This window comes from Vitis riparia, chromosome 14, assembly GCF_004353265.1.
Source record: "Vitis riparia cultivar Riparia Gloire de Montpellier isolate 1030 chromosome 14, EGFV_Vit.rip_1.0, whole genome shotgun sequence".
NCBI classification, from domain to species: Eukaryota; Viridiplantae; Streptophyta; class Magnoliopsida; order Vitales; family Vitaceae; genus Vitis; species Vitis riparia.
In genome coordinates, this window is record NC_048444.1 from 8095471 (window position 1) to 8120970 (window position 25500).

At 35.4% G+C, this 25500-nt stretch overlaps 3 protein-coding genes across 8 annotated transcripts in view; 1 reads left to right on the forward strand and 2 right to left on the reverse strand.

Moving 5' to 3' along the window:
* LOC117931406 (pentatricopeptide repeat-containing protein At5g38730) overlaps positions 1-5475 on the reverse strand; it is a 28296-nt gene extending 22821 nt beyond the window's left edge. For 4 of the 5 annotated variants that reach the window (XM_034852395.1, XM_034852394.1, XM_034852393.1 and 1 more), the window contains exons 1-2: positions 3229-5475; positions 656-850 (exon numbers count right to left, since the gene is read on the reverse strand). In XM_034852395.1, the coding sequence (XP_034708286.1) occupies positions 3689-5461 (1773 nt within the window). In that variant the 5' untranslated portion in view covers positions 5462-5475 and the 3' untranslated portion in view covers positions 656-850; positions 3229-3688. Of the gene's footprint in view, positions 1-655; positions 851-1585; positions 2269-3228 lie in introns of those variants that run through there. The other variant, XM_034852396.1, reaches the window with a different exon arrangement.
* A 1172-nt stretch (positions 5476-6647) lies between these two features.
* On the reverse strand, positions 6648-19434 carry LOC117931037 (EVI5-like protein). 2 transcript variants are annotated; one of them, XM_034851884.1, is made up of 9 exons: positions 19192-19434; positions 18339-18553; positions 14631-14826; positions 12149-12319; positions 11946-12062; positions 9872-10069; positions 9733-9792; positions 9549-9647; positions 6648-7103 (listed from the first exon to the last, which is right to left on the reverse strand). In XM_034851884.1, the coding sequence occupies exons 2-9, from the start codon at positions 18518-18520 to the stop codon at positions 7011-7013; spliced, it is 1116 nt and encodes a 371-aa protein (XP_034707775.1). In that variant the 5' UTR covers positions 18521-18553; positions 19192-19434; the 3' UTR covers positions 6648-7010. The 2 variants fall into 2 exon arrangements, with proteins under 2 accessions (XP_034707775.1, XP_034707774.1); XM_034851883.1 differs by having other exon boundaries at positions 18339-18581.
* A 972-nt stretch (positions 19435-20406) lies between these two features.
* LOC117930988 (probable inactive ATP-dependent zinc metalloprotease FTSHI 3, chloroplastic) lies at positions 20407-24754 on the forward strand. The gene is made up of 4 exons (XM_034851825.1): positions 20407-21701; positions 23026-23349; positions 23807-24107; positions 24351-24754. The coding sequence occupies exons 1-4, from the start codon at positions 20688-20690 to the stop codon at positions 24548-24550; spliced, it is 1839 nt and encodes a 612-aa protein (XP_034707716.1). The 5' UTR covers positions 20407-20687; the 3' UTR covers positions 24551-24754.
* Positions 24755-25500: the final 746 nt, after the last annotated feature.

Consider the following 25500-nt stretch of genomic DNA (forward strand, 5'->3'; position numbering starts at 1 on the left):
TTACTACTCCATACCATGAGGATGAGACTCCGTGTTCATAGACTCATAATCAGTTTACATCTCCTCCTATATGTGTGTGTGGAGAGAGAGAGAGAGAGAGAGAGAGAGGTGGGAGGAAGCACAGTTTTAAAAGGAGCAAGGCGCACCTAAGGTGAAAGGCTCCTATAGCTCAAGCGCAAGACAAGGCACATGCCTGAGTGAAGTGAAACTTGACCTAGGATACATATTAATTTTATAAAATATGATCCGAAATCTAATTCCATTAACAAAAAATTTAAGATTCCAAATATTTAAAAGAGGATTTCAATTAAAAAAAAAAGTAATGAAATTATATAAATTTCAATTACAATTAGAAATTTGAAGAATAAAAATGTTTAAAAAGGAAAAGTAAAGTAGATGAGGTGTGCCTCTTCAACAAGGCACATGCCTTGGCGAGCAATGTGTTATAACTAGGGAATGGTTGCAAGTCAGGCCAAGGCGCGCTTTAAGCGCACGTTTTAAAACTGAGGGGAAGTAGATCTTTCTTCATGGAACTTGCATTCAAACTTGTAATCAATGACAATAAATTAAGCAATGAATATAGAAGATAAAAAAGAATCAAGAAAAAAATAACTGAGATTACTTTTAGAGATGAGAAAATAAGAGAAAGGTGTACCTCATATACTCCAGGGTTCATCAGCAAGAGGTCATGACTTTCTGAGATCAACTGCCAAACAAGTCCCCTTAAACAATCAGGACTTCTTTTCTTACACACCTTTTAACCAAATTAAGATTTCTCCTAACATAATGCTTCCAATCACTCCCTCTAATTCCAATCATTTTCCTCCATTTTCTAGCCCGTCTTTCCTCCCTGAAAAGAAACCTTGTCCTGTAGTAAAATATCCAGTAATGCTTATAGCAAGGGAAAAACATACACAACACAGCATAAAAAATCAATTTTCCAAAACCAAACACAGTATTTTCATTGGCTTCCATACCTGTGCATGCACATATAATACACAGAACTGCATGCATATACAATCATAGAGAATCACTACTTGAAAAACAGATACTGCTTAAAGTACAAGCCCTCCATATTAAACATAAAGAGAATGAAATGAAAGATCATTTTGGAGCACAACAAATATTTAATTCCAAACAAAGACTTCATAAATCTCATAGTTCTGCATTGAAGCAATGGAAAAACAGACTGTCTCAAGACAGCTAGAGATTAATTATCTCACTTGGTTTCAATTTTTCGTACACCAAAAAGGAGACTAAAAAGAAGATGATTACAGAGAAAGTATGAACATATTTATTAGTTTGTACTACAAACATTTATTTACCAATCTTTTTCCATTTGGTAAGTGAAAACTTCAGGAAGAACAACAATGGGAACCAATAGAGAACAGAAGTCTAGATTGGTTAAGAGAGCCTATGTCCTACTGCAACCAGCTTATAATGCCTATTTTGTAACACAGTCAGTATATAGTTATCAATTATTTACATGGAGCCCTGACCAAAAGAGAAAAAGAAAAGAGCTAGTAATTGATTTCCCATAATTATCTTTATTGATAACTGGGTTATTTGCAACAAAGACCAATAAATGCACCAGTAAGAAGTTATTTGATTCAAGTTCAAATGCTACGAGGACAATTTGAAGTGCAGAAGGAACTTAAGACAACGCAGTGAGACAGATATTATAGCCTTTATTTAATAGATGAAATGAACATCTGAATAGAAAAGCCTAATGTATAACCAACTCCAAATAGTTAAGATTAATTGTTATTGCTATAATTTGCTCTGAGGTATGTTCTCATTATGGGGTAATTGTCCTCGTAGATCCATGTCATTTCACTTTCAGAAAGCCTACTTAAAAGACCGACAAGACATTTATAATAAAGCATGACAGAAATCCAAAAATAATGGAACAAAGCATACACTGAACAGGTTACCAAAGCTTATCAAAGAATGATGGTGTCCATACAATAAAAGAGGCCATGCAATGTTCTCACAGGGGGTGCTTATATAGCCATTGCCAAATTTAAGTTCAATGTTGTACATATTTGAAGAAAGTAAACTTCAGAGCTGGCTCATGAAGAAGGAAGAGGGTGGAGGTCCACAACTTCTTTGAAAGTCTTTAAACTCTCCAAAATCTTCAAATATCCCTCAAACTTTTTCTAAGCTTCTTCAAAAGGGATCCAAAGCTTCAAAAGAATTTGAAACTTCTTCAAAATTTCAAAAGGGTTTGCAAGTATTTTCGAATCTTCAAAGCTTCAAGATTCAGTCCTATAAAAAAGAGTTTTTATATTTCAGATCAAACTACTTAAGCGCATAATTGACGTTGTTTAAGCCAAATTCCAAGTCATGTTAAAGCCCAAATCAAGTCAAAACCTAAAACTCAAAAGAAAGTGACTTTTAACTTCGTTGTGTGTGTATGACAACATGTTCATGTGGCTTAAAGGGAGGGTATTTGTAGACACCAATACCAAAATTTCAATGGATTCAAATTATCATGGAACTTGACAGATCCACGTTTTGATTCTTCACTACAGCAGATCCAAGTTTAACAAATAATGAAGCCCCAAGCATGGTAGATGTGGCATCTGATTCATAGAAAATGTTATAAGTTGTACAAATGACACAAGACAATTTTGTAAGACTGTCAAATTAATTAAGTCTTCCTGGATAAGTAGGTGTACTCCCCAAAAAAAAGAAGGAAAAGAAGACCCAAGAAAGGTCTGTTCATTGCCAGAGGTCGCTACTGCTGAGCTACACCCGAGGGCATTTATAGTGCAAGAACATTTGGGATTGAAATGAGAATCTTATGATAGTTTACCTAATCTAAAACAGTAAAACCACTATCTATTACAAATAAAATTTTAATTTTACATAGTGAAGAATGTGAATAACCTGTAAATTGTGATCAATACAACCGAGCATTTGAAACTCACCCTATTTGCTAGTCTCCTATATAGTGATCAAACGTTGAAATGTGTGGTCAATAACACAATAGTTGCCAGTCTATTTGAAACAAGTTACGATGAGAATTTAGTTTATTGGTGCCATAGGTTTGTAGCGATAATCCAAAAGATGAGAAATATGCTATCAAATCACTCTGAGAAAGGAACCAAGTTACTTCATTGGAAACAACATGTTCATACTAAACTCAATAATCAAAATTGAGGTTGATCCAAAATCTAAATGGATCTTTGTGAATAAACAAAAACAGTACTGTTTCAAAATTACCTCACATGAGACTAGTATAGCTATACAGGATGAACCTTCTAGCTGCCCAGCATTAGGACTTAAATTGTGAAAAGAGAAAAAGTTGACTTGTAGCCCAAACAAGTTCCAGATGAGAATTGAGAACAAACAAAATTTTTCTATGCCCCACGGCAAATTCAATAGTGAGCCCCAAATTCCAGATATCCAGTATTGAGATTGCATTGATCCCCTCAATGGTGAGATTACCAGCATCATTTGCTCAACAGTCACCCTCTAGCAAATCACAAGGTTCTCTGTAACCTAATTGGAACAATTCCCTTGTTGGTTCAGTCAGGGCATGTTAAGAAAATCTCTCTTGTTCCATTCACTTGATAGATAACCTTGAAAACATGGGCTGAAAATGAGGAGCAGGTATCTGCTGCCACCCCTTTATAGCATGATAAACTTGGTATGGGACTTCATCGACATGCCTAAGGATCCTTTAAGAGTTTACATCCAATTGCTGAATATACTTCAAGATATTTTTAGAAATTAGGTGTCTCTCAATTACATGATCCCAGAAGAGGCCTAGGATGCTACCGTCACCAGCATAAGAAGCACTGAAACATCTATAGATCTTAAGAGTTATCATTAACCTCCTTTTAGCCATTTCATCTAGCATATCTGATGCAGCAATTGCCTTCCCTGCTTTGAAGTAAGCATATGCCAGACTTGTGTATACAACACTATCTCCCTTCATACCCTTCCCTTGCATGAGAGTGAATATTCTTTCTGCAGATTCAATCTTGTCTATTTTACAAAGCCTTCTTATGAGTGCCCTATACACTGAGATATCAACAAAAAGACCCTTTCTTGAAAGTTCATCCGGAAGTCTTATAACTGCCTCTTTATTATCTTGATCACAATAGCTATCTACAAGCCACGAGTAGGTGGAATAGGTAGGAGAAAATCCAGCATCAAGCATCTCAAACAAAAACTCTTTAGCACTGTCCACCTCATGCAACTTGCAGAACCCATGAATCAGTGCCTTGAAAGTAAACTGGTCTGGCTTCAATCCAGCCTCCAACATCTTCTTCTTCACTTTCATTGCAGACCCCATATCTCCTATCTTGCAATAGGCATTAATCAATGTGTTACAAGTGACATTATCAGGTTCAACCTTTCTCTCACTCATTTCATTCAAAAGTTTATTTGCATCCCTTATCTTTCCTTCTTCACACAACTTGCGGAGGATTGAATTATAAGTAACAACACCAGGGCGCAACCCTTCCACCTCCATCACCTCACGCAATCTTAAGGCTTCTTCAAGGTCATTCACTCTACAATACCCATCAATCAAAGTAGTGTAGGTTACATGGTTAGGAGTAGCCCCGTTGATTTCTCTAAAAAGCCTCAAAGCCTCTCTCATTCTACCTTCTCTACAAAACCCATAAATAAGAGAATTATAAGTTACAATATCAGGAGACACTCCTCCTCTTTCCATTCTATCTTGAATACCCAAAGCTTCATAGTGCATACCCTTCTTGCAGTATAGTGATATCAGTGTGTTATACGTAAAAAGATCAGGAAAAATAAATCTAGACTCCATCTCATTTAACAATTGTTCTGCCTTCTCCACATCCCCAGACTTGCAACAAGCATGGATCAGCACATTGAAGATGTGTATATTCGGAACAACCCCGACTCGAACCATCTTCTTATAAACCTTCCATACCATGTCAGTCAACCTTGCCTTAGCCAATGAATTCAAGAGCACAGTACAAGCATGCAAATGAGGTTTAAACCCATGCACCCTCATGTGCTCAAACACCTGAATTGCGTCTTGGGTCATCCTCGAATTCGCATAAAAGATCACTAACCAGCTCAATATTTGCGAATTCGAATCCGGATCATCATGGATCCTCACCACAGCATTCAAAACTGAAGGCGATGACAAATAGTCTCTAACAGCAATTCTTTCAAGCAAGTTCTGTGCAGTCTTGAATTGTTTGTGCTTAGCAAGTGTGTGAATCATGGTCCACGAAGATTGCAAGGAATGCTTATGGTTTAAATTGGATTCAACCCATTTGAAGAATGCCCAAGAAACACAACACCCATCTAGCGAAAGATTGAGTAGTACCAGATTCACGATCGTTGAGGTGAGATTAGACCCAACATTTGGTTTCAAGAGACTGTTCCAGTGACCCTTCACTACTATTCCACAAACAATTTTTGCCAATTGGGTCTCTCCACATTGAAAAACCAAGCTTGCCATAGCCGTAGACGTAAAAGCCTGGAAATTTTGAGTAAAGCTATGCTTATCACCCTTTTTCAATTTAGATATGTCATATTAGTATGGGAATTAGCACAAAATAATAATTTTAATTATTATTATTAAAACTGAATTTTTTACGCATACATTTTTAAAATTAGAATTATTAAATTAATGGAAAACTTAATCTTAACTATTGGAATTACAACGAGTAAATTAATTCTTTTTAAATATGAATTTAATATTATAAAAATATTTTTTATGTATGTATAAAAAGATAATATAAGGAGGCTAAAATAGACTTCTCAATTTTGTAAATGAAATAATACAAATTTGATATAAGAATTCCAATAATTTTGAAATTGGGATGAATGTGAAGACGGTAATTTTGCTCAAACTGTTTTTAGAGTTCACTAAAAAATGTTTTTTAAAAACAAAAATAAAATGTTTGCCCAAATTTAGAAAACAATTTTGAAGATTTGAAAAATCACGTACGATGAAGTGTTTTGGGTCAATTAAGGACATATAATTGTTGGATCCCTTTTGGATTTTTTATTTTGGGGGGGCGCGGGGGGGCCGTGTTTAATAAAAGAATTAAAAAGTGGAAAAAATTTAAATTTAATATTTAAAACTAAAATAGTACCAAATAGATTAATTCAATACTTATAATACATAAGTTTTAATTTTTAATATTAAGCTTTTTTACTATTTAATTTTCAATTTTATTAAACATTCCCTTAATTTTCCTAAACCCATCGCATTCTTATATTCTCCACATTTCTCATGGTTAGGATTGCAACTTGGGCAGATTGATCAGGTTGATGACGAACCTAAGTCCAACCTAAATTAAAAAACAATCAACCCAATTTAATCTAACCCGACCTGTAACCCGAGGTACTCAACTCAAACTCAATCCAATCTCATTTTTCTAAATTAAGATTGAACTCGGGTTAGTTGAACTCAAGTTGTTTGAATTTATTAGGTTGCAAAATTCAAAATTCATCTATAATGATTTTTCTTTTAATTTTTTTTATATATTTATACCAAAGTTTAAATAATAAATAACACAAAATTTCAAAATAATAATAAAAAAGTAAAAACAAACTAAAATGAAAAAATATATGATATAATTATAATTGATTTTTTAAAAAAAAAATCCAAAAAAAAAATGAATATAATAATAAACAAGGGCTGAAACAGGTGGCTGTATTTTGTTGGATGGTAATAATAAAAAAAGTTGTAGAATATTTGGAACCACTTACCACTCACACTCAGTACAGCACCTACAGCCTCTACACATAATGCATAGAGAAGATGAGTAGATAACAACACTTTCCACCACTTTCACCTTGTCTGACAAAAAGATTTCAGCATACAAAATGGAATTTTGCATGGCACATGATACTTTTAAGCATAAATCCATGGAAGTGTTTCTTCGATGTACATTTTCCTCGAGCAATACAGACAAACATGGCAAAAGAATAAAAGAATCAGCATATGGCTCAGACTTCTCTGCTTAAGTCTTTCCGGTTGAGAGGCATCTTTGCTGCAGCTATTTCTGCTTTCCACTAGATTCTCCAGACTGAGCTTGCTTTCCATTTTGCTTCTCATACTCCAACTTCAGCTCCTCTAGTCGCTTAGACACCTAATTTATTAACCAAAACGTATACATATGAATTGTGAATCAAAATCATTAATAAATTACTGATGAGGAATCTTGCTTCCCATGAAATGTACAGCTTATGCACACAGGAGATATGGCTAGAAGAGATGGAATTGGCATAACAAAGGTAGTTGAGACCAAAGTATATAGATAGTGAAAGGAGAGCCTGAATCTAGGAATGTCAATCATAAGAGGTGTATGAGACTGAATGTAGATGTGCCCTTCTAGCAAATGAGGCCATTGACCCTAAGCTAAAGAGTGGTTCTAGTGGAGCAATTTGTAAACTTAACATTGAAAAGACATATGACCATGTTAACTTGGCTTTTTTGCTTGCTATTCTTAAAAAGATAGGGTTTGGTTAGGACTGAATTGGATTGGATTAAATGGTACATATCCACAACAAGATTCTCAATGCTTGTTAAAGGTACTTCATCCGATTTTTTTTTCCCAAAGCTCTAGGGTTTGAGACAAGGGGACCCTCTCTCACTCTGTATTTATTTGTACTGGCCATGGAAGTGTTGATTTGCCTCTTGGATGGGGAGGGCGGTTTTTTGTCGGGTTTTAAAGAGAGGGGGAAGGAAAGTGAGGGTATGAAGGTGTTCCACCTTTTGTTTGCAAACAATACTTTGTTTTTTTGCAAGGATTCTCAAGATCGAATGGTTCATTTGAGTTGGCTTCTCATGTGGTATGAAACAACCTCAGGCCTGAAAATAAACTAGGCGTGTGATGGAATTGGCTTTGGAGTTGGATTGCAAGGTGGGAGAGTTTCCATCTACCTACTTAGGTTTGCCTTTGGGTGCTCCGTTAAGACCTAGTTCAGTTTGGAATGGGGTAGTGGAGAGGTTTTGTAGAAGGTTGTCTATGTTGAAGAGGCAGTATAATTCTGAAGGGGGAAGACTCACGTTGATTCAACGCACTTAATTCAAAATGCCTATCTACTACAACACCTTGTTTGCTATCCCTAGAAAGTGAGGTTGAGACTAGAGAAGATTCAAAGGGACTTTTTATGGGAAAGAGGGGCTTTGAAGAGTAAGCTTCATTTAGTTAAATGAGCTACTGATCACATGGATAGGAGGAAGGTGGGTTTGGTCATTAGAAGTCTATCATCCCTTAATTGGGCCCTTCTTGGTAAGTGAAGTTGGAGATTCACTTTTGAAGGGGATGTTTTTTGTAAACAGGTTATAGAGGGGAAGTATGGGAAGGAAGAAGGGGGTTGGTGTTCTTAGGATGTGAGAGGGGTATGAGGTTGGTGTTTGGAAAGCTATTAGGAAGGAATGAGACTTTCCCATTAATACAGTTGCTTTTGAAGTGGGTGAAATGTTTATTCCATAGTAATCTCTTAGCATGGGTGAGGATTTGCATAAAGGAAGGCTCGGTGCCTTTGATTGATTTTGTTAATTGGTTAGTGTCTGATTGAGAGAGAGAGAGAGAGAGCTGTTTTTTTGTGTTCTCTCTTGAATAGCTTTGCCTTTTTGTGCCCGTTGTATAGGTCTTGTCTACTTTGATGTAATTTTTCTTGCCACATATATACATCTTTTATTGCCTATAAAAAAAATTATAAAATAGTGTGTATAATTTGGTCTAAAGCACCATGGACATTTTTGTACAAGTCAAAATACATGTGTAATTTAGGGACTAGGTGCCTTGGTACTTAAGCTATTCTTTACATGTTCCAGCTGAAAGTAGGTTATGCAGTCTCTAAGTTTTTTTGCTACACACTCGAGCTCACTTTTCTACCAAGAAGTTATTTGATGTTTATTAGCTGATAAGGACAATTAGTCCATACAAACACGACTCACCCATGATTATCATAAAATGTAAGTAATAATTTGTGTTCGAAATAAATTAACAATTTGCATCAAGAAGATTATCAAGATCTTTTAGTAATATTTTTACACAAGTAAATTCTGAAAGAGTGTGAAAGGACAAGATTCCCATGCAATTTCCAAAAAATGGAAACATACAGCAATCCTTTCAAATGAAAGTAACATCATTCTGGTCAATAGAACATAAACTCTACTATGAATATTCCAACTAAATTTCTCATCAGTTCAGTTGGAACTCAAATATTTGCCCATTTCACCTGATGTAAACATTTTGTGCAACAGAAAATACAAACAGTAGCAATTCCAATAAATTAGTATGTTTGTTTTGCAGTTCAGTGCACATGAGTCAAATTAGTAAAAAATTTGAAAGTGTAATTAGCAAAATTTTCTTTTATAGATGCCAAGTTTTTTGGAAGTGATTCTCATGGTTGAGTCCCATGAAATAATCATTTCTTCGTAAAATGTTCCTAAATTTGAAAAGCAAATGAAACATTCATTGGAAGGAATAAAAGCAACAAATAATTTAGCATTTAATATCAACTATCAATAACTTTAATGGCGCTAGCACAAGAGAAAAGAGGTAGAGGAAGAGAGAGAGAACCTTGATTGAGTAGGCCATCGGTAATAGTGTATCTGGATTCATTGCATCCTCAGGGAAGTTACGCAAAGCATGTATGAGTTTCTCAAAAGGTAGTTTTGTCTGATCAGATAAATATATTCATTTAATAAGCATAAAAAGTACTAATTATTTGGATCTAAAGGAAACAAGGACCAGGGATACTCACTAAGTCATCATGGCAATATTTCAGTAGGGCCAGACCAACTTGGAAAACGATTTTAACACCCTGCCCAAGGAATAAAAATGTTCCTAAAACAAAATAATGGTGCCTATTGGAGAATTTAATGAGCTTTTAGACCACTAACCTCATAAAGAAAGACATCCCAAATTCGAAGAGCCAAATGGAATGGGAAAGAGTATGAGAAAACAGTTATGAACCACTGACTTGCATACATGCTAGGGCTTATCACTTCTTGAGTAAAATGTTCTCCCAGCCTTGGCAACTGCTCCCTCACCAAGTTTTCAAACTGAAAAAGGTATTGCTGTACCAGAGGCAAGCCCACCTACTCCACAAGCATGAATAATAATATTTAGAGAACTGGAATGTGTTCTGCTATCATCACAAACAGACGACAAGTTAGAGTTGCTTCACATAATGATGAACTTATGGCCAGTCCAGTGCTTATTCTAAACCTCAGAAAACTTAAAGCACCCACAAAGTCAGGGAAGGAACTCTACTAAGATTGCTGTCAAGGTGGCTTCCAAGAAAAAGTCCTTAACAGCTTAAAGACAAGAAATTTAGAATCTTCATAAATTCTCCCAATTGCAAAGACAACATACTAATGACTTGAACTAATGTTGCTCACAAAAACCAAGAACTATATATTTGAATTATAAGCATTTAACACACAAAATACAACACTAGCATAAGTTTTCATAATGTAATCAATACAGTAAAATTATAATAAGAATAAGAAAAAGAAAAAATCAGTTTGTATTTATGATAAATATGGTAACCTGCATTTAATGAATCACTCCTGTTGAAGTTTTTATCTTATCACTTTTAAGGATACTAGGGAAGCATGAGGAAATGTCAAAATATGACTTATGATTCCAGGAGAAGCATTCTCAAAAGTAAATCATCAAGTTAGGTGACATAGGTTTTGTCTAATCTGACAACTTCAATTTACAGTCTAAGTTTGGGTTTTGAGATGAAATAGACAATATTGGGGGGAATCTAATCTAAACTCGATCCAAGTTCTTCATGGTATGATCCTCTCACTAAGGTTGTTGACTAAATTTTCCATTAATGTTGGCAAAAAAAAAAAAAAAAAAAAAACAAAAAACTTTTGATTTGGGCAGAAGAAGTCAATAGATGTCTATGGGGTATAACAGAGCCTTGCAGGTCCTAGAAAACAGAAAAATAAAACTGCAACAGGGTCTTACTGGTCCATTTCTTATAATGGAACTGCAGTGACTTGGAACATGCAGTCACATTTATTTTCTAATTTTGTTGTACATATGAAATCCCATCCAAAACCAAACAATAAATAAAATGATTCATAATTTTTGGTATATATTATTGAATATCCTATCATCCACCAATCATGCTAAGATATTAACCATAAATCTATACCTACTAGAATATTACGGAAGCAATTGACTTGAAATCCTATCCATTGTTTGGCCTCACTTTGATGAAGTATATAAATGTAATCACCTACCACATTTGTAACTGATCTTCCCCTACAAATTTAATAAACCCCAATCTCAGTTAACTTCTTGTCATCCTAGAATTAAATCCACACAGAGCATGTGCACTCTTTCTATTAATACAAAAATTAGTATCGTGGAATGTAACTGAACACAAGAAGCCAAAAGCCAAAGGCCACACTTCCATGCTTAAGGGTTATGATTGGTTAAAGAATTTATAGCAGAGAGGTACAGTGAATAGACATGTCATGGAGATGCACACTACAGCACCTGGACTAGAGAGGTCATATGAAGCTCCATTGTTCCCAAGGAGTGGCATTGGGCTTTCCCAGTAATTGTAGGTGGGGAGGTACAGAAGATCTTCAGACAACAATCCTTCCTTCCACACTCTTCCAAAACACTAAATTCAACTCAACTCACATCAACAAAGCCTTATCCCAGCCATTTGGTTTAAACACATGAGCTGTTTTAACCATTACACTATATTGGGAGTTTTTATCTTTCAGAAACCATAGAAAAATTTTCTCAAAAAAAAAAAATATCTCATGCTGTCTAAGCTGACAGGAAGCCTAAGTCATTCTACTATCCAAGCTCTATTAGTTTCCTAACGTTAGTCACTTACATCTGACAAGTTAAGCTTCTCATCTTCTAGAGTGAGATCAAAATTCCTCGAAAGTCAAAAAATAAAGATTACCAAAAATTTTTATCTGAAGAAAGAAAGTTTACCAAATATAATCCTTCCATTGGAGCATGAACAGCTCCTTTAAGTAATGCAACCATCAACCAGAATGCATCTTCTTCACTCATATAAAGAAGCAGTAAGCCAGCTAAAAATCCCATTCCCTGCATTTCAAATGATACCAATCCAATGTCATTCAGTATCCTACAAACAGTAAATAGAAGAGTGATGAGATACATGAGATCCAAACCTGAACATATCCAACATCTCTGTCATACACAGAGTATGCCTTCAAAACATTGTAGAGGGACCTTTGACCAGGTCCATGTCTCTGCTGGAAGAAAACATGTGATGGGAAGGTACGAGAAATATCTCGAATTATATCCAATTCTGAAGCAGATGTCTCGTATATTACCAGTTGCTGGACAAGTACATTTTTCATCAGCACAATAAGAATATGAAGAGAATCTATCTGAAAGGAACTTCAAATATCAAAGGATCATCAGAAATCTACGAAAAATATCAGTTTTCATCATACAAGTTAACCAGTATTGTAGTCCACCTGTATCATCAATTCAAGCTACACCCAACATTTTTTTGATAAGCAAAGAGAAGATATATATCAATAAGAAGAGCTATCCAAGGCACATGGGTTGTATATAAAAGATAATAAAAGGCATAGCCAGGAAGAGGAAAAAAACAAAAAATTGCTCCCTCCCTCATCTATATCCCACCTAATCTACAAAATCAATTAAAGGCATTGATCCTTTTGCTATGTACATCCTAACCCATGTCAACAAACTTTTAACAAAAGAACTCTTCAATAGCCAATTGCTCCTCATTTTCAAAGACTTTTCAGTTACTTTCCTTCCACAAAGTTCAAAAAATACACAAAGGGGCAGCTCCCCAAACCTTCTACTGCATGAAGGCGCCATGCCAATCTACGAGTGTCCCCTAACTGAAAGAGGATGGACTCAAATGACTCCAAATAAAGAAAATTGCAAGTGCCATAACTCCCTAGCTTTAATGCAATGAAGAAGGATGTGATCAATACATTCCACCCCACTTTTAGAAGGGTAACATTTGTCTGTCAAAGGCCATCCTCTCCTTTGAAGTTGATGTAAAGTTAATGCCTTTCTCCAACAAGCTCCCCAAGCAAAAAAATTCACTTTAGACAAATGCCCTCTAGGAAAGGAATGAGCACCTCAACTTCAGCATAAAATAAAGATATTTGACCAAAATGAAATCATTCCTTGAACCCATCCACACCATCCTGTCCTTCTCTCCCCTCTTCACAATTTCCCCTTGCAACCTGAAGAAAAAAGACTCCACACTTTCCATCTCCCACTTGTTCAGTTGTCTAGCAAAACACAGATTCTAATGTTCTTCCTCTCCTTGCTCTTCCCATACATCTGCTTCCTAGGCCTCTTTAGCCAAAGAAAAGGCATACAAAGTGGGAAACACATGCATAAGGGTTCCTCCCTACGCCAACTAGACTGCCACAACTCAACAATCAAAAGAAAGTAGGGGCTTTTGCACTTCAACCAAAGAAAGAAAATAAATAAACAGGCACTAAGACTAGAACTCTCAATGATGGAAGCATACTGGCAACTTCAGTTATTGGTTGTCACATAACCAAAACTCTGAACTAATGATTTTTTAATACACTTGAGGGGCATTTAAGTCATTTGATTGCATAATAAGTAAAGAATCACAAAAGTAGACTCAATACCTCTACTTCATTTAGTTCCTTTGGCTTATTGTCATTATCCAATACAAATATCAGTTAATAAGAGAATGAAACTTGCATGTTAGAGGTCAATCATCTAGTTTGAATACCCATATTTATCTTCTAAATTGAGCCACCACTGTTGGTGGAGGTGTTAAAAGTTCAGACATGAAGTTAGTTCTTGCATTAGCTATGCAGTAAAATATTTCATTAAAACCACCAGAAGCATCAAATTCATTAATCAACAGGAAGCTCAAACTGATTAACTTGAAGCCTATGTCAGATATTTATAATACAGGCAACTTCATCAAACTTGTAAGCTAGTAATAAGGAACCAGAATGGGAACGATACTGCCAACTAGTTATCCAGTCTGCCCCTTCTTTGCCATTATATATGACCAAGGAGAAGAGTTCAGCAAATATATCATATGATAGAACAAGAATTAGCAAGATTAAGTTCCACTTGGCTCTCAAGTACAGTTTAGATTTGGCATGACATCCAACTGGCTGACCAGTAAATGCTTGGATCCTAACCTATGCCTTAAGCTTCAGGTACTTCCAAGAACAATGGCTTTGCCTTAAAAGCTAATTTATAGTGACAACAACAGTTCCAGCACATTAACAAAGAGGTAAGAGTCTATTTCATGTACAAAGAAAAACAAAACAAAAACATGCCAAAGTAGTATTCATATGCATCAAATCAATCAATAACAATAACTGAAATTCGAATTGAAACAAAAGCTTACTACTTATAGCATGAGGCCGAGCTTCTGTATCATAGACTCATAATCAGTTTACATCTCCTCCTATATGTGTGTGTGTGTGTGTGTGTTGAGAGAGAGAGAGAGAAAGGTGGGTGGAAATAGATCTTTCTTCATGGAACTTGCATTCAAACTTGTAACCAATGAAGATAAATAAAGCAATAAATATAGCATATAAAAAAAATCTAGAAAAATCTAACCAAGGTTACCTTTTGAAATGAGAAAATAAGAAAAAGGTATACCTCATAAACTCCAGGGTTCATCAGCAAGAGGTCACGACTTCCTGAGATCAACTGCCAAACAAGTCCCCTTAAACAATCAGGAATTCCTTTTCTTATACGTCTTTTAACCACATTAGGTTTCCTCCTAACGTAATGCTTCCAATCACTCCCTCCAATTCCAATCATTTTCCTCCATTTTCTAACCCGTCTTTCCTCCCTGAAAAAGGACCTTATGTCTTGTAGTAAAATATCCGGTAATGCTTATAGCAAGAGAAAAACATACACAAACACAGCCAAAAAAACTCAATTTTGCAAAACCAAACACCCCTCAAAGTATTTTCATTGGCATCCATACCTGCGCATACACATATAATACACACAACTGTACACATAGACAATCACAGAAAATCACTACTTGAGAAAACAGATACTGCTTAAATTACAAGCCTTCCATATTAAAAATAAAGAGAATGACAGGAAAGATCATTTTGGAGCACAACAAATATTTAATTCCAAACCATGACATATTAAATCTCATAGTTCTGCATTGAAGCAATGGAAAAACAGATTGTCTCAAGAAAGCTAGAGACTAATTATCTCACTTGGTTCCAATTTTTCGTACACCAAAAGAGAGACTAAAAAAAAATGCTTACAGAGAACGTGTGAACATATTTATTAGTTCGTACTATATTATTTACCATTCTTTTTCCTTATGGTAAATGAAACTTCAGGCAGAAAAACAATGGGAACCAATGGAGAACAATAGAGTCTAAATTGGTTAAGAGAGCCAATGTCCCACTGCAACCAGCTTATTTGTGACACAACATATAGTTATCAATTATTTACATGGAGCCCTGACCAAAAAAGAAAATGAAAGAGCTAGTAATCAATTTCCTATAATTCGTTTTATTGATAATTGGCTCATTCACAATGAAGTTATTTGATTCAAGTTCAAATGCTATGAGGACAAGTTGAAAACAAAAAGGAACCTGAGACAAGGCAGTGAGATAGACATTATAGCCTTTGATTTAATAGATGAAATGGCCATCCGAATGGAAAGAGTTGATGTATAACCAACTCCAAATAGTTAAGATTTTAGTAACTTTTATTGCTATAATTTGATATGAGGTATATGCACATTATGGGGTTATTGTCCTCATAGATCCATGTTGTGTTATTTTTAAAAAGACCACTTAAAAGACGTGGCAAGACATTTATAATAAAGCATGATAAAGATCCAAAAATGATGGAATAAAGCATACACTAAGCAGGTTACCAAAGCTAATTGAAGACTAATAGTGACCAGCCCAATAAAAGAGGCCATGCAATGTTTTCACAGAGGGTGCTTATATGGCCATTGCCAAATATAAGTTCAATGTTGTACGTATTTCCGGAAGCCATCAAGAGCAAGAATAGATGTTTAAAACTATGTTGAGTTTGAAGAAGCTTAGCAAACATCTAATTGTCCAATTCCTAAGGAACTACAGGCCTTCAATTTTATGGGGTTGATGAAATCGTTCCCAATTTAAGTAATCACAAGGCTGAACTGTGTAAATAATATAAAAAATTTCAACTAGAAGTAATCCAAGCACAAATAGTAATTTTTTTTTTCAATTTTTACTCACAATGACTTGTGGTAGTTTTTGTTGAAACATGAAAGTTTAAAGATCTTGTTAAAGGAACAACTAGAGGGGGGTGAAAATAGATGCTTGAAACTTTTTAGGCCAAAAATTAATTATTTTTAGTTATTTAACTTTCTCCTTTGATATAAAGAAGAGGAAAGAATAATCAAAGCACAAGGCACAAAGAATTTTTTCATGGAAAACCACCAAAACAATCTCCTAGAGACTACACAGATGTAAAAACCATGGAGTCAGAGACCTCTAATTACAAATCAACTATTCAAAAGAATAGTACACAAATTTATCTAGAAAAAGCTATCCCTAGGTCTTACTCCCCAACATTTACACTAAACCTCACATCCGCAACATGGTACCACGTCCGCTCCCAGTGGATCTTACCTTAGCACCTGAGGGGATGTAGATTTCCTTCTCAACCCAATGAATGCAAAGACAAATGTTTTTAAGAGTTTGGATACTGGAGGACAAATTAGATTTTTAGGCAAATTAAGTTTTTCCAAAAAGTGCATCAAAAACTCAACCATTTTTAGCATGGTATTTATAGGATACAAATAATTAGTGGACTTAGACTTGAATTTCCAAAAAAAAAAATTATTAAAATATGGAAATAATGAAATTGTGGAGATTGATATCTTTGTTGTGAATACTTAAGTGCCCTTGAAGCGCTTGAGTACTCTCCTTAGCTCTTGAGCACTTAAGGAGTTTTTAAAACATTTTTGCACAAGTTAAAAACTTTCAATCCACTATAAGCCTTAAATAAATCATTCCCGCTATACTTATCATGTCATTCCAGTTGATTGCTCAACAACCTTGAGTCTTCAATGGAGACTACGACACAATCTAGAAAAGTCCAAGGACAGAATGTTTGCAACAACATTTTCAACTTTAAAATACATAGCATAATGTACCAACAAAACATCCTGCAACAACTAAGACCTCTACATGACCCTTTAGCTGGTGCTTAACCTCAAAAGATTTATGCTTCAGCTCCTGAATGATGAAAGAACATCTAAGATATCTCTCTTTGTCTATCAAAAAAAAAAAAAAAAGAACATCTAAGATATCAAGACCAAACAGGTCCGCTAGTCAACTTGGTTCACTAGCATGGAGTTTGAGCATTTAAATTAACCCTTTCTTTTCCTTTCTTTCTTATGTTGTATATTAGTTTTTATACAATATATATGGATCCTAGTTTTTTGAAATGAACTTATGGTAATCATGCAACTTTTTTTTAGTATAAAGAGCTAGGATTATAAGGCTTTAAGAGTGATAGAGGAAAGAGACTGTGGGGGTAACTGTAACCCTAGGATAACCACTCTTTAAGGAAGCAAGCATGTAAACATTTTATTCTAACCTAATCACAAAATTCAGAATTTGGTCTTTTACACCCAAAAATTCAATCTATTGTAACCTAGCTTCAATTATATCAAAATCTCTCAACTATTTTCTGTTATTAATTGCTGGAAATTTGTTTGAAAGTGTATATTACACTTATTGCAGCAGATGGACAGCAGATCTGATTTCATTTGCTGCATTGCTAAGTTTCTATACATAACATACTTGATCAAGTAAGTTTAACCCAAGTTTTTGTAGCAATAATACAAGAATAATATTCTATCCACTGATATAACTATCTACCAATTAATTGCCTAATTCATTCTTCAAAATTAGATGAAAAATATAACATCTAAACCTCAAGCAGAAATCACCAACAGAGAAAATAGACATAAAGACGTAGATTGAGCTTTGACAAAAAGAAAATTCTTTACTATGCCTGGTAATGATGAAATCTAGAAACATGATCACAAAATAACGAAGTTTTCATAATCATAAAATATTAAAAATATAAAAGTGGTTAGGATCAGATCTGATTATTAAAGGTACAAAGTGGATTCACTTTGCATAAAATTTTAATCAAGTAATCCTTTTAACAGCATTAGAATGAAAGCAAGTAAACGAAAAAATCTACTGAACATAAGCACATGCAGTGTGCAATTCAGAATACATCACACTACAGGAAGCTTCTTGGACAATGCTCATTCAAGCTGCAATGTTCAATTGACTAAAAAAGCAATGAAAGAAAGCATACCGCTCATGGTCATTTGCTGTCCTACTCTTGCTTAACCCTTCAGGAGATGTATTAAATTCTTGCTTTATAAATCCAAATCTGTCCAGTGGTTTAGGAGATGGAATTGGTCCTGGTTCATAGTCGTCTATTCTTTTCCTTTCCATCCCACTATCTCCAACAAGCTTCTGCAACCCAAAACTCATATGACATGACACAGTTTTCCTTGATGTCTCCCCCTATCAACCAGTTCAACCATCAGATAACCTAAGGGAATAACACCCAATGAAATTTCGGAAAAAAGCTTAATTAGTCAAAAGACAATTTCCCAATGATGAAAGTAGTGAATTGCATAACTGATCCAATCAAGTTTCGACAACTTCTATGAGTCAATGAATTGAAAAACAGAGAAATGTTGTAGCTGTTAAAAGTAATAATAAATACAATAACAAATTCATGAATCCCATTGACCACAAAGGAAGTAAAATCCAGGAAACAAAAGACAAGCTAAGGAGAATATTACAAAGGCCGCGAAGGAGCATGCTGTGTTTATGCTACAACAAGACAACACAATGGATATCCTTCACAGGAGAACCCATATGAAGCATAATTCCAAACTAATCATTGCCATGTAATCCAAAACCCCAACTAGGTCACGCGATGAGAGGGGAAATTTTTACTGGACAGGACAAAAGGGGAACGGTATAACTACTCACAATATCTGCAATCCGAAACAAAGAAGACGGCATCTAGAATTTGGCAGTGAAACATGAAAATGTTGGAGAAAAAGGTTCATAACCCATGAATTTTTTTCAAAAAATATCAAAGGGGCTGATTCTATAATTATGCATTAGCCAAGGAATTGAGAAAAACCAACCTGGTTCAGAAGAATTTGGGTCTGAAACTGAAGGTTTTTCTCTTCTTTTCTGATTTATATATATAAATATAAACACCGGAAGAAGAAGAGGATGTGGGCTCTTCTCCGAAACGAACTATGCCTGTGTACCGTACTAGAAGCGCATGATAGCTTGGAGTTCAGTGATGATCGAGATTTTCTAGAGAAAATGAAGGAATTGTGAAAGCGCTTTGGGCCTGCTGGCGGAGCAGTGCGTGTACGCGAACGGGCAGATAAAACGGCGACGTTTAATAGTATTTGGGAACAGATCAATGGAGTCAATTCACAAATTGACAAAACGGTTCCTTGATGGTCAGGACCACAAGCTACTCCAATTCAGTCTTCGGACCCCGGTCAAGGCTAGTCATTTTCGGCCCATTTGCATAGGCCCATTTGCAAGAAAGCCCAGTTGCAGCAGCCACTCCAGTGATTGATACGTTACTGTTACAAATTTAATTTTTCAGCTTCATCATTAAAGAATAAAAATTTTAATATCACATAATGGTTTGCACCAATAATTATCACTTTGTAACATTTTTTTTCCTACGTGCTACTCCATCCTTATCAAGCACATATCATCCTTTGGCATGCTTGAAGATGTTTGGCCCTAAATAACTTTGCCCTCTCTCTAAATATGATCAGGAAGTGGGTTCGTGAACCATGTTTAGAGAGAGGTTTGATGGAACAAAGACGGATGTTGAAGATCGGATAGAATTCCTATCAAATTTGATCTTACCCTTCTCAATAAAGTCTTGAACAAAATACCCAAGCCCTATGCATCGGTTAATGTTATGTCCAACATAACAATGGAATTTACAATATTAGGTCTAGTTTGAGATAATTTTTTGTTTTTGACTTTAACTATAAAAATATGGATCGATATATTTGTAAAATCGAAATATTAATATATTCATCGATATTTTAATTTTATTCTTATCTTATTTTTTTAATTTTTACTTTAACTTTGTAACAAAAAGGATTTTGAAAAATTATTTTTTGAGAAAATCTTTCTCGAAAAGACCCATTTTTGGGTTTTGGCCGAAGCTTCGCGTCCAAGGCCGATCTCATAAATGTCTAAAAGTAGAAAGGCGTGACCATTTGTTGGTAAGGAAAAGATATTTTCCAAAGCTGTTGGGGCCAAAACTGGAAAATACGAAAACCGCCCAGCTTAATAAGATTTTTCTGCCATTACATCCTTGGGGGTGTGAGGCATCCATATCCATGGGCTTAATTTGTGGATATGAGCCCTGAGAAGCAGATTAAAAATCTTCCGCAAATTAAAACCTTACCGTCCTCGTCTTCATCTGCACACCAACTGCAGAAACCAGGTACTTTCTTTATAGCTCATTAACATCTGTTCAATTTCATGGCTCTAAATCGCAGTTCTGTTGGTTGTTATTGAAGAAAAACAACCATTGCGGTAAGGTATTTGGTGGGTTGTAATAGATTTCATGGACTATTCATTATAGTTCTTCAAAATGGCTTCCTTTTCCGTTGGTTCCAATGATGGGTTTTTGATTACTCAAAAGAACAATCCTTTGGGGAGATATAGAAATCTATGTTGTTCGTTCTCTGTCCCATGCTGTAGTTCAATTTCTTTTCCTGCACTGGGGATCCGTAACTATCGTAAATCTCAACATGGGTTGTTGCGTAACAATAGGATTAGGTTACTCACCATTGAAAACTGTGGAAATAAGCATGCCCCTTTGGGAAAAAGAGAGAATAGGGATTTACATAAGCGGTTTTGGTTAAGATTGCGACCCAGGCTGCGGTTGTTATCTAGTAGACTGAAAAGGGATTCCATTCGATCAATGGTAAATGAATTTGGAGCACTCTTGCGTAAGCATCTAAAAAGAGTGACTCTTACAACTGCAATTTCTGTTGCACTGGGGCTGTGCTATTTGTTCCTTAAATTGACAACAATGCCATCTCCGAAGATTGTTCCATATTCGGATTTAGTAACAAGCCTGCAGAGTGGGGTAGTGACGAATGTTCTCTTTGAGGAGGGATCTCGTCGCATATACTATAACATGGACCCTCAACGTCCAAAAAATACTCAAACAATTGAAGAAATAGTGCCTGTGGATGTTCCAAATGGGAATTTGGATGATGGAGTTTCCAGCCAAAATGTTGCAAGAACCCACCAAGGAATGGGTGTAAGTGCATTGAGGAAGTTCTCAAGAAACCGAGCTTCTACCCCTGAGTGGCAGTACTCCACAAGAAAGATAGACCATGATGAGAACTTTCTGCTTAGTTTGATGAGAGAAAAGGGAACTGCATACAGCTCAGCACCCCAATCGGTGTTAATGTCAATGAGGAGTATTTTGATTACTATTTTATCTTTGTGGATTCCTTTAACTCCTCTGATGTGGCTTCTTTACCGACAACTTTCTGCTGCTAATAGTCCTGCAAAAAAACGGCGACCTAGTAGTCAGATTGTCAGTTTTGATGATGTTGAGGGTGTAGACGCTGCTAAGGTGGAGCTTATGGAGGTAACTTACTTGCTTTGTTGACAGTTGCTTTGAATATTTTGTTTACTTTGTTTACCTTGTTGACATGTTGCCGCATAATATTAGGTTTCTCTTGAAAAGGATTCAGAACTAGGAAACAAATTGTTTGGATGAAAGTTCCATTTCAATTATGGGACTCTAATTGTGTGTTATAGAATTTTAATGTTATGGTTTGCTTAATTGAAGTATTTTTTGTTTGATTAGTGATAAGTGGATTTAAAAAAGAATGCTGAGCAAGTTTTCACCCATACACAAAGAAGGTATACAAGCAACAGCGAAGAGGAAAAGGAAATTTGATCAATCAAAATATGTCTATGCACCCTAAGAAGTGAAAGGGACTTTGGAAATACATAAATAGCATTGCCTTTCATTAAATTCAACTGCCTTGGAACAAACAATAACAACAAAAATTACTTGTTCAGTAATAGTACTTCAATCATTTGTAACTCCACTTGTACTTGGAGGCAAGATCACATTGGGCTTGCATCTCAAATGCCATCACAATGCATTATAGACAAATTCACAGAACCAATAACACACAGATCCTTCAAATTTTCTCTACTTCTAGTCTTCTACCGAGGTTCTACACCTAAATATCAAGCACAATATGACCATGCCATCTAAATGATATGATGCGCATGTGGATCCTGTTCTATATGTATGTGTTCATTACTTGATAAAGGCTATGGTTTACAAATTAGATAAGATTGCTAAGAGGACCATAATGCTGTTAGGTGTAGATAATACTAATTCTTAGTTGACCCAGAAGTTGCACAAGGCACATTAGTTTGAGTCATACAGAATATAGTTACCCTAAAGATTTGGTTGAGACGCATAAGTTGAGTTAAAGAAGGGCCATCTTTGCTTAAAGATTCTAGGGTTATTATCAAATAAAGAAATTCCATTGGTCTTCGAGCATTTAAACTGAAATAGCTGATTTTTGTCACTTTGGGACTTAACCATACGGAAATTGTATGCAAAAAGTAGTTGAATATTCTGATAACCCAATTGCCAGCCTAGAATTAAAGTGCATTGCTCAGAGTTTTAAAACACCTACTTCATGACTGTTCTTAGTTTGAGTTTATTTGTTTTATAGTTTTCATTGGACATATAATTGCTGTAGTTTTCTAACCATTTTCACCATTATATTGTGCAACATAGGTTTTGCATGAGCATGCTTTAGCTTTAGATCCCTGGCAATTATTGTTTGCTTGTCTCATTTGACATGGTTGCAAACTAAATTGATTTAACCTCCTTTTCCTTTTTATATGTCTAGATTTTTACTGATGTACTTCATTATTTGTAGATAGTTTCATGCCTGCAAGGAGCCAGTGATTACAACAAACTAGGAGCAAAGTTACCTAGAGGTGTGCTGCTTGTGGGTCCTCCAGGAACAGGGAAGACATTACTAGCTCGTGCAGTGGCTGGAGAAGCAGGGGTACCGTTTTTCAGTGTTTCTGCCAGTGAATTTGTGGAGTTGTTTGTTGGAAGAGGGGCAGCTCGTGTTAGAGACCTTTTTAATGTGGCAAGGAAATGTGCACCATCAATCATATTCATTGATGAACTTGATGCTGTAGGAGGAAAGCGTGGAAGAAGCTTCAATGATGAACGTGACCAAACACTAAACCAGGCAATCTCTTATTTTATTTAGTTCCATCTCTTGCAGTGTTCCCATTCATCATATATAATTTTATAATATTCTGAATAAATTGCTAGTTTCAAGAGACCTTTTTTACATCAATTGTGCACAATCTTATTCCATGAAGCATAATTTAATTTCTTCACAAATATTTTGGAATGACTTTGAAATTCCTGAATTATACTAAGCAACTTTGGAATGACAACACATTTTTTCTTTACGAACTTCTTCTTCAGCTCAAATTAATCTTGAATTTTATTGATTTTTCGTGAATCTGCTGCTGTTCTTATAGCCTTGACTTGCTTGCTTTCCAGAATATCTTTACCTAATTCATTTCTGGACTTTGATTAGTTCCAATGAATTTCTAACTTGATTGAGTTGGTTATAGTGTTCTCCAGTGTAAGTTCATGCCTGACGGTGATTGTCCAAACTGTTTTTGCCTTTGTAGTTACTGACTGAAATGGATGGATTTGAGTCGGACATGAAGGTAATTGTTATTGCAGCAACTAACCGGCCAGAAGCTTTAGATGCAGCTCTCTGTCGGCCTGGTCGCTTCTCAAGGAAAGTACTTGTTGGGGAACCAGATGAAGAAGGGAGAAGGAAGATCTTGGCTATACATCTGAGAGAAGTTCCTCTGGAAGAAGACACACATCTTATCTGCAACCTAGTTGCTTCTCTCACCCAAGGTTTTGTAGGTGCTGACCTTGCAAACATTGTCAATGAAGCTGCTTTACTTGCTGGTCGCAGAGGTGAGGTTGAAAAATGCTATATGATCATATTGTTGGTTAATTTATTTGTCTTCAGTTGCATAATGCCATTTGGCAGATGGTAGCCTAAGGATTACCTCAAATGTTATCATCATATATAACAAGTTTCATTAGTATCTTCACGAGTATCTTTGTTGCTGCCTTAACTCTAAAATTGCATTACACTCTCTTTCCTCTTGGTTCCTTGAAAAATTGTAAATAAAAATCTTGTTTTAAAATGCACAGGCGGTGAATCCGTGACAAGGGAAGATATAATGGAAGCTATAGAAAGAGCAAGGTTTGGGATCAACGACAAGCAGTCAAATCCTAGTACAATAAGCAGGGAGCTCAGGAAACTGTTCCCATGGATGCCACCTCTAATGGGTAGTCAGGACTCAAGACAGTATGCCCTGCAAGGGCCCCTAGGCTATCAAACTCTGAGCTGAGGAATATGTTTACTGTCTCATTGCTTTTAGTCTTTTACTATAATTTATGTACTGCACAATTCTTGGTCTGGAAGAAATTTTGATTTATATTGATAATTTTATTCTCAAAAGATTATTAGATGAATTAGATGAAAATGGTTTACTGTTGTTCCATGTATCAGTGCTGAAATTAACATCCAGATGATATGCTCTAATTTTGATCCACATACTCAGCAATCTTGAAAGGTTGTTTGCACTTATTTTTGTTGATAGGCATATAAATGGATGAGAATAACTGTTCCCAACCATGGGGCAATAAGATCATCCTAGTTTTAGTAATTGAATTAATGATTAGGTGTCGCTAATATGATATTGCAGAAGTGGGTTCCTAATGGTGTTGTGCCTAACTAGTGCATGATGGAATATAATGTGTGATGTCATGGCTGTGGACTTCTATTAATAGTGGCTATAGCATGGCTATACCAATTTTTTTAAATGATAATGCACTAGGCCTGTGATTTCAACTGGTGAATGATGCTTATAAAACATTGGCCTTGTGTACTTCCCATCATAAAAGCCAGAATTCTATTCTTTATTCTTATTTTAAGTAGATTAATAATCTTTGAATCTCATTTTATTTTTCTTTTCTGTGGCTTGTTATTTTTTCTTTGAATCTTTATTTTTCCTTTCGTATTCATTTTTTTTTTTGGGTCTTGTTTTCCTTAAATCAAAATATAAGATGTTTAGATTAAGAATTATTACAAGTAGAGAACAAGTTACTTGTTATGCAATCTCTTTCCTCTAAATGTAACACACACAACTATGAAAGTTAAAAATCAACTCAAAAGCTAACACATCTTAGCCAAATTTTATTATAATGTGATACTCTCTTCTATGTGGATATTGTTTGCTTTAGACCCAGAGGGGGCTTTAAAACACGTATACATTGTTTGTTTTGAGCCTATAATTCT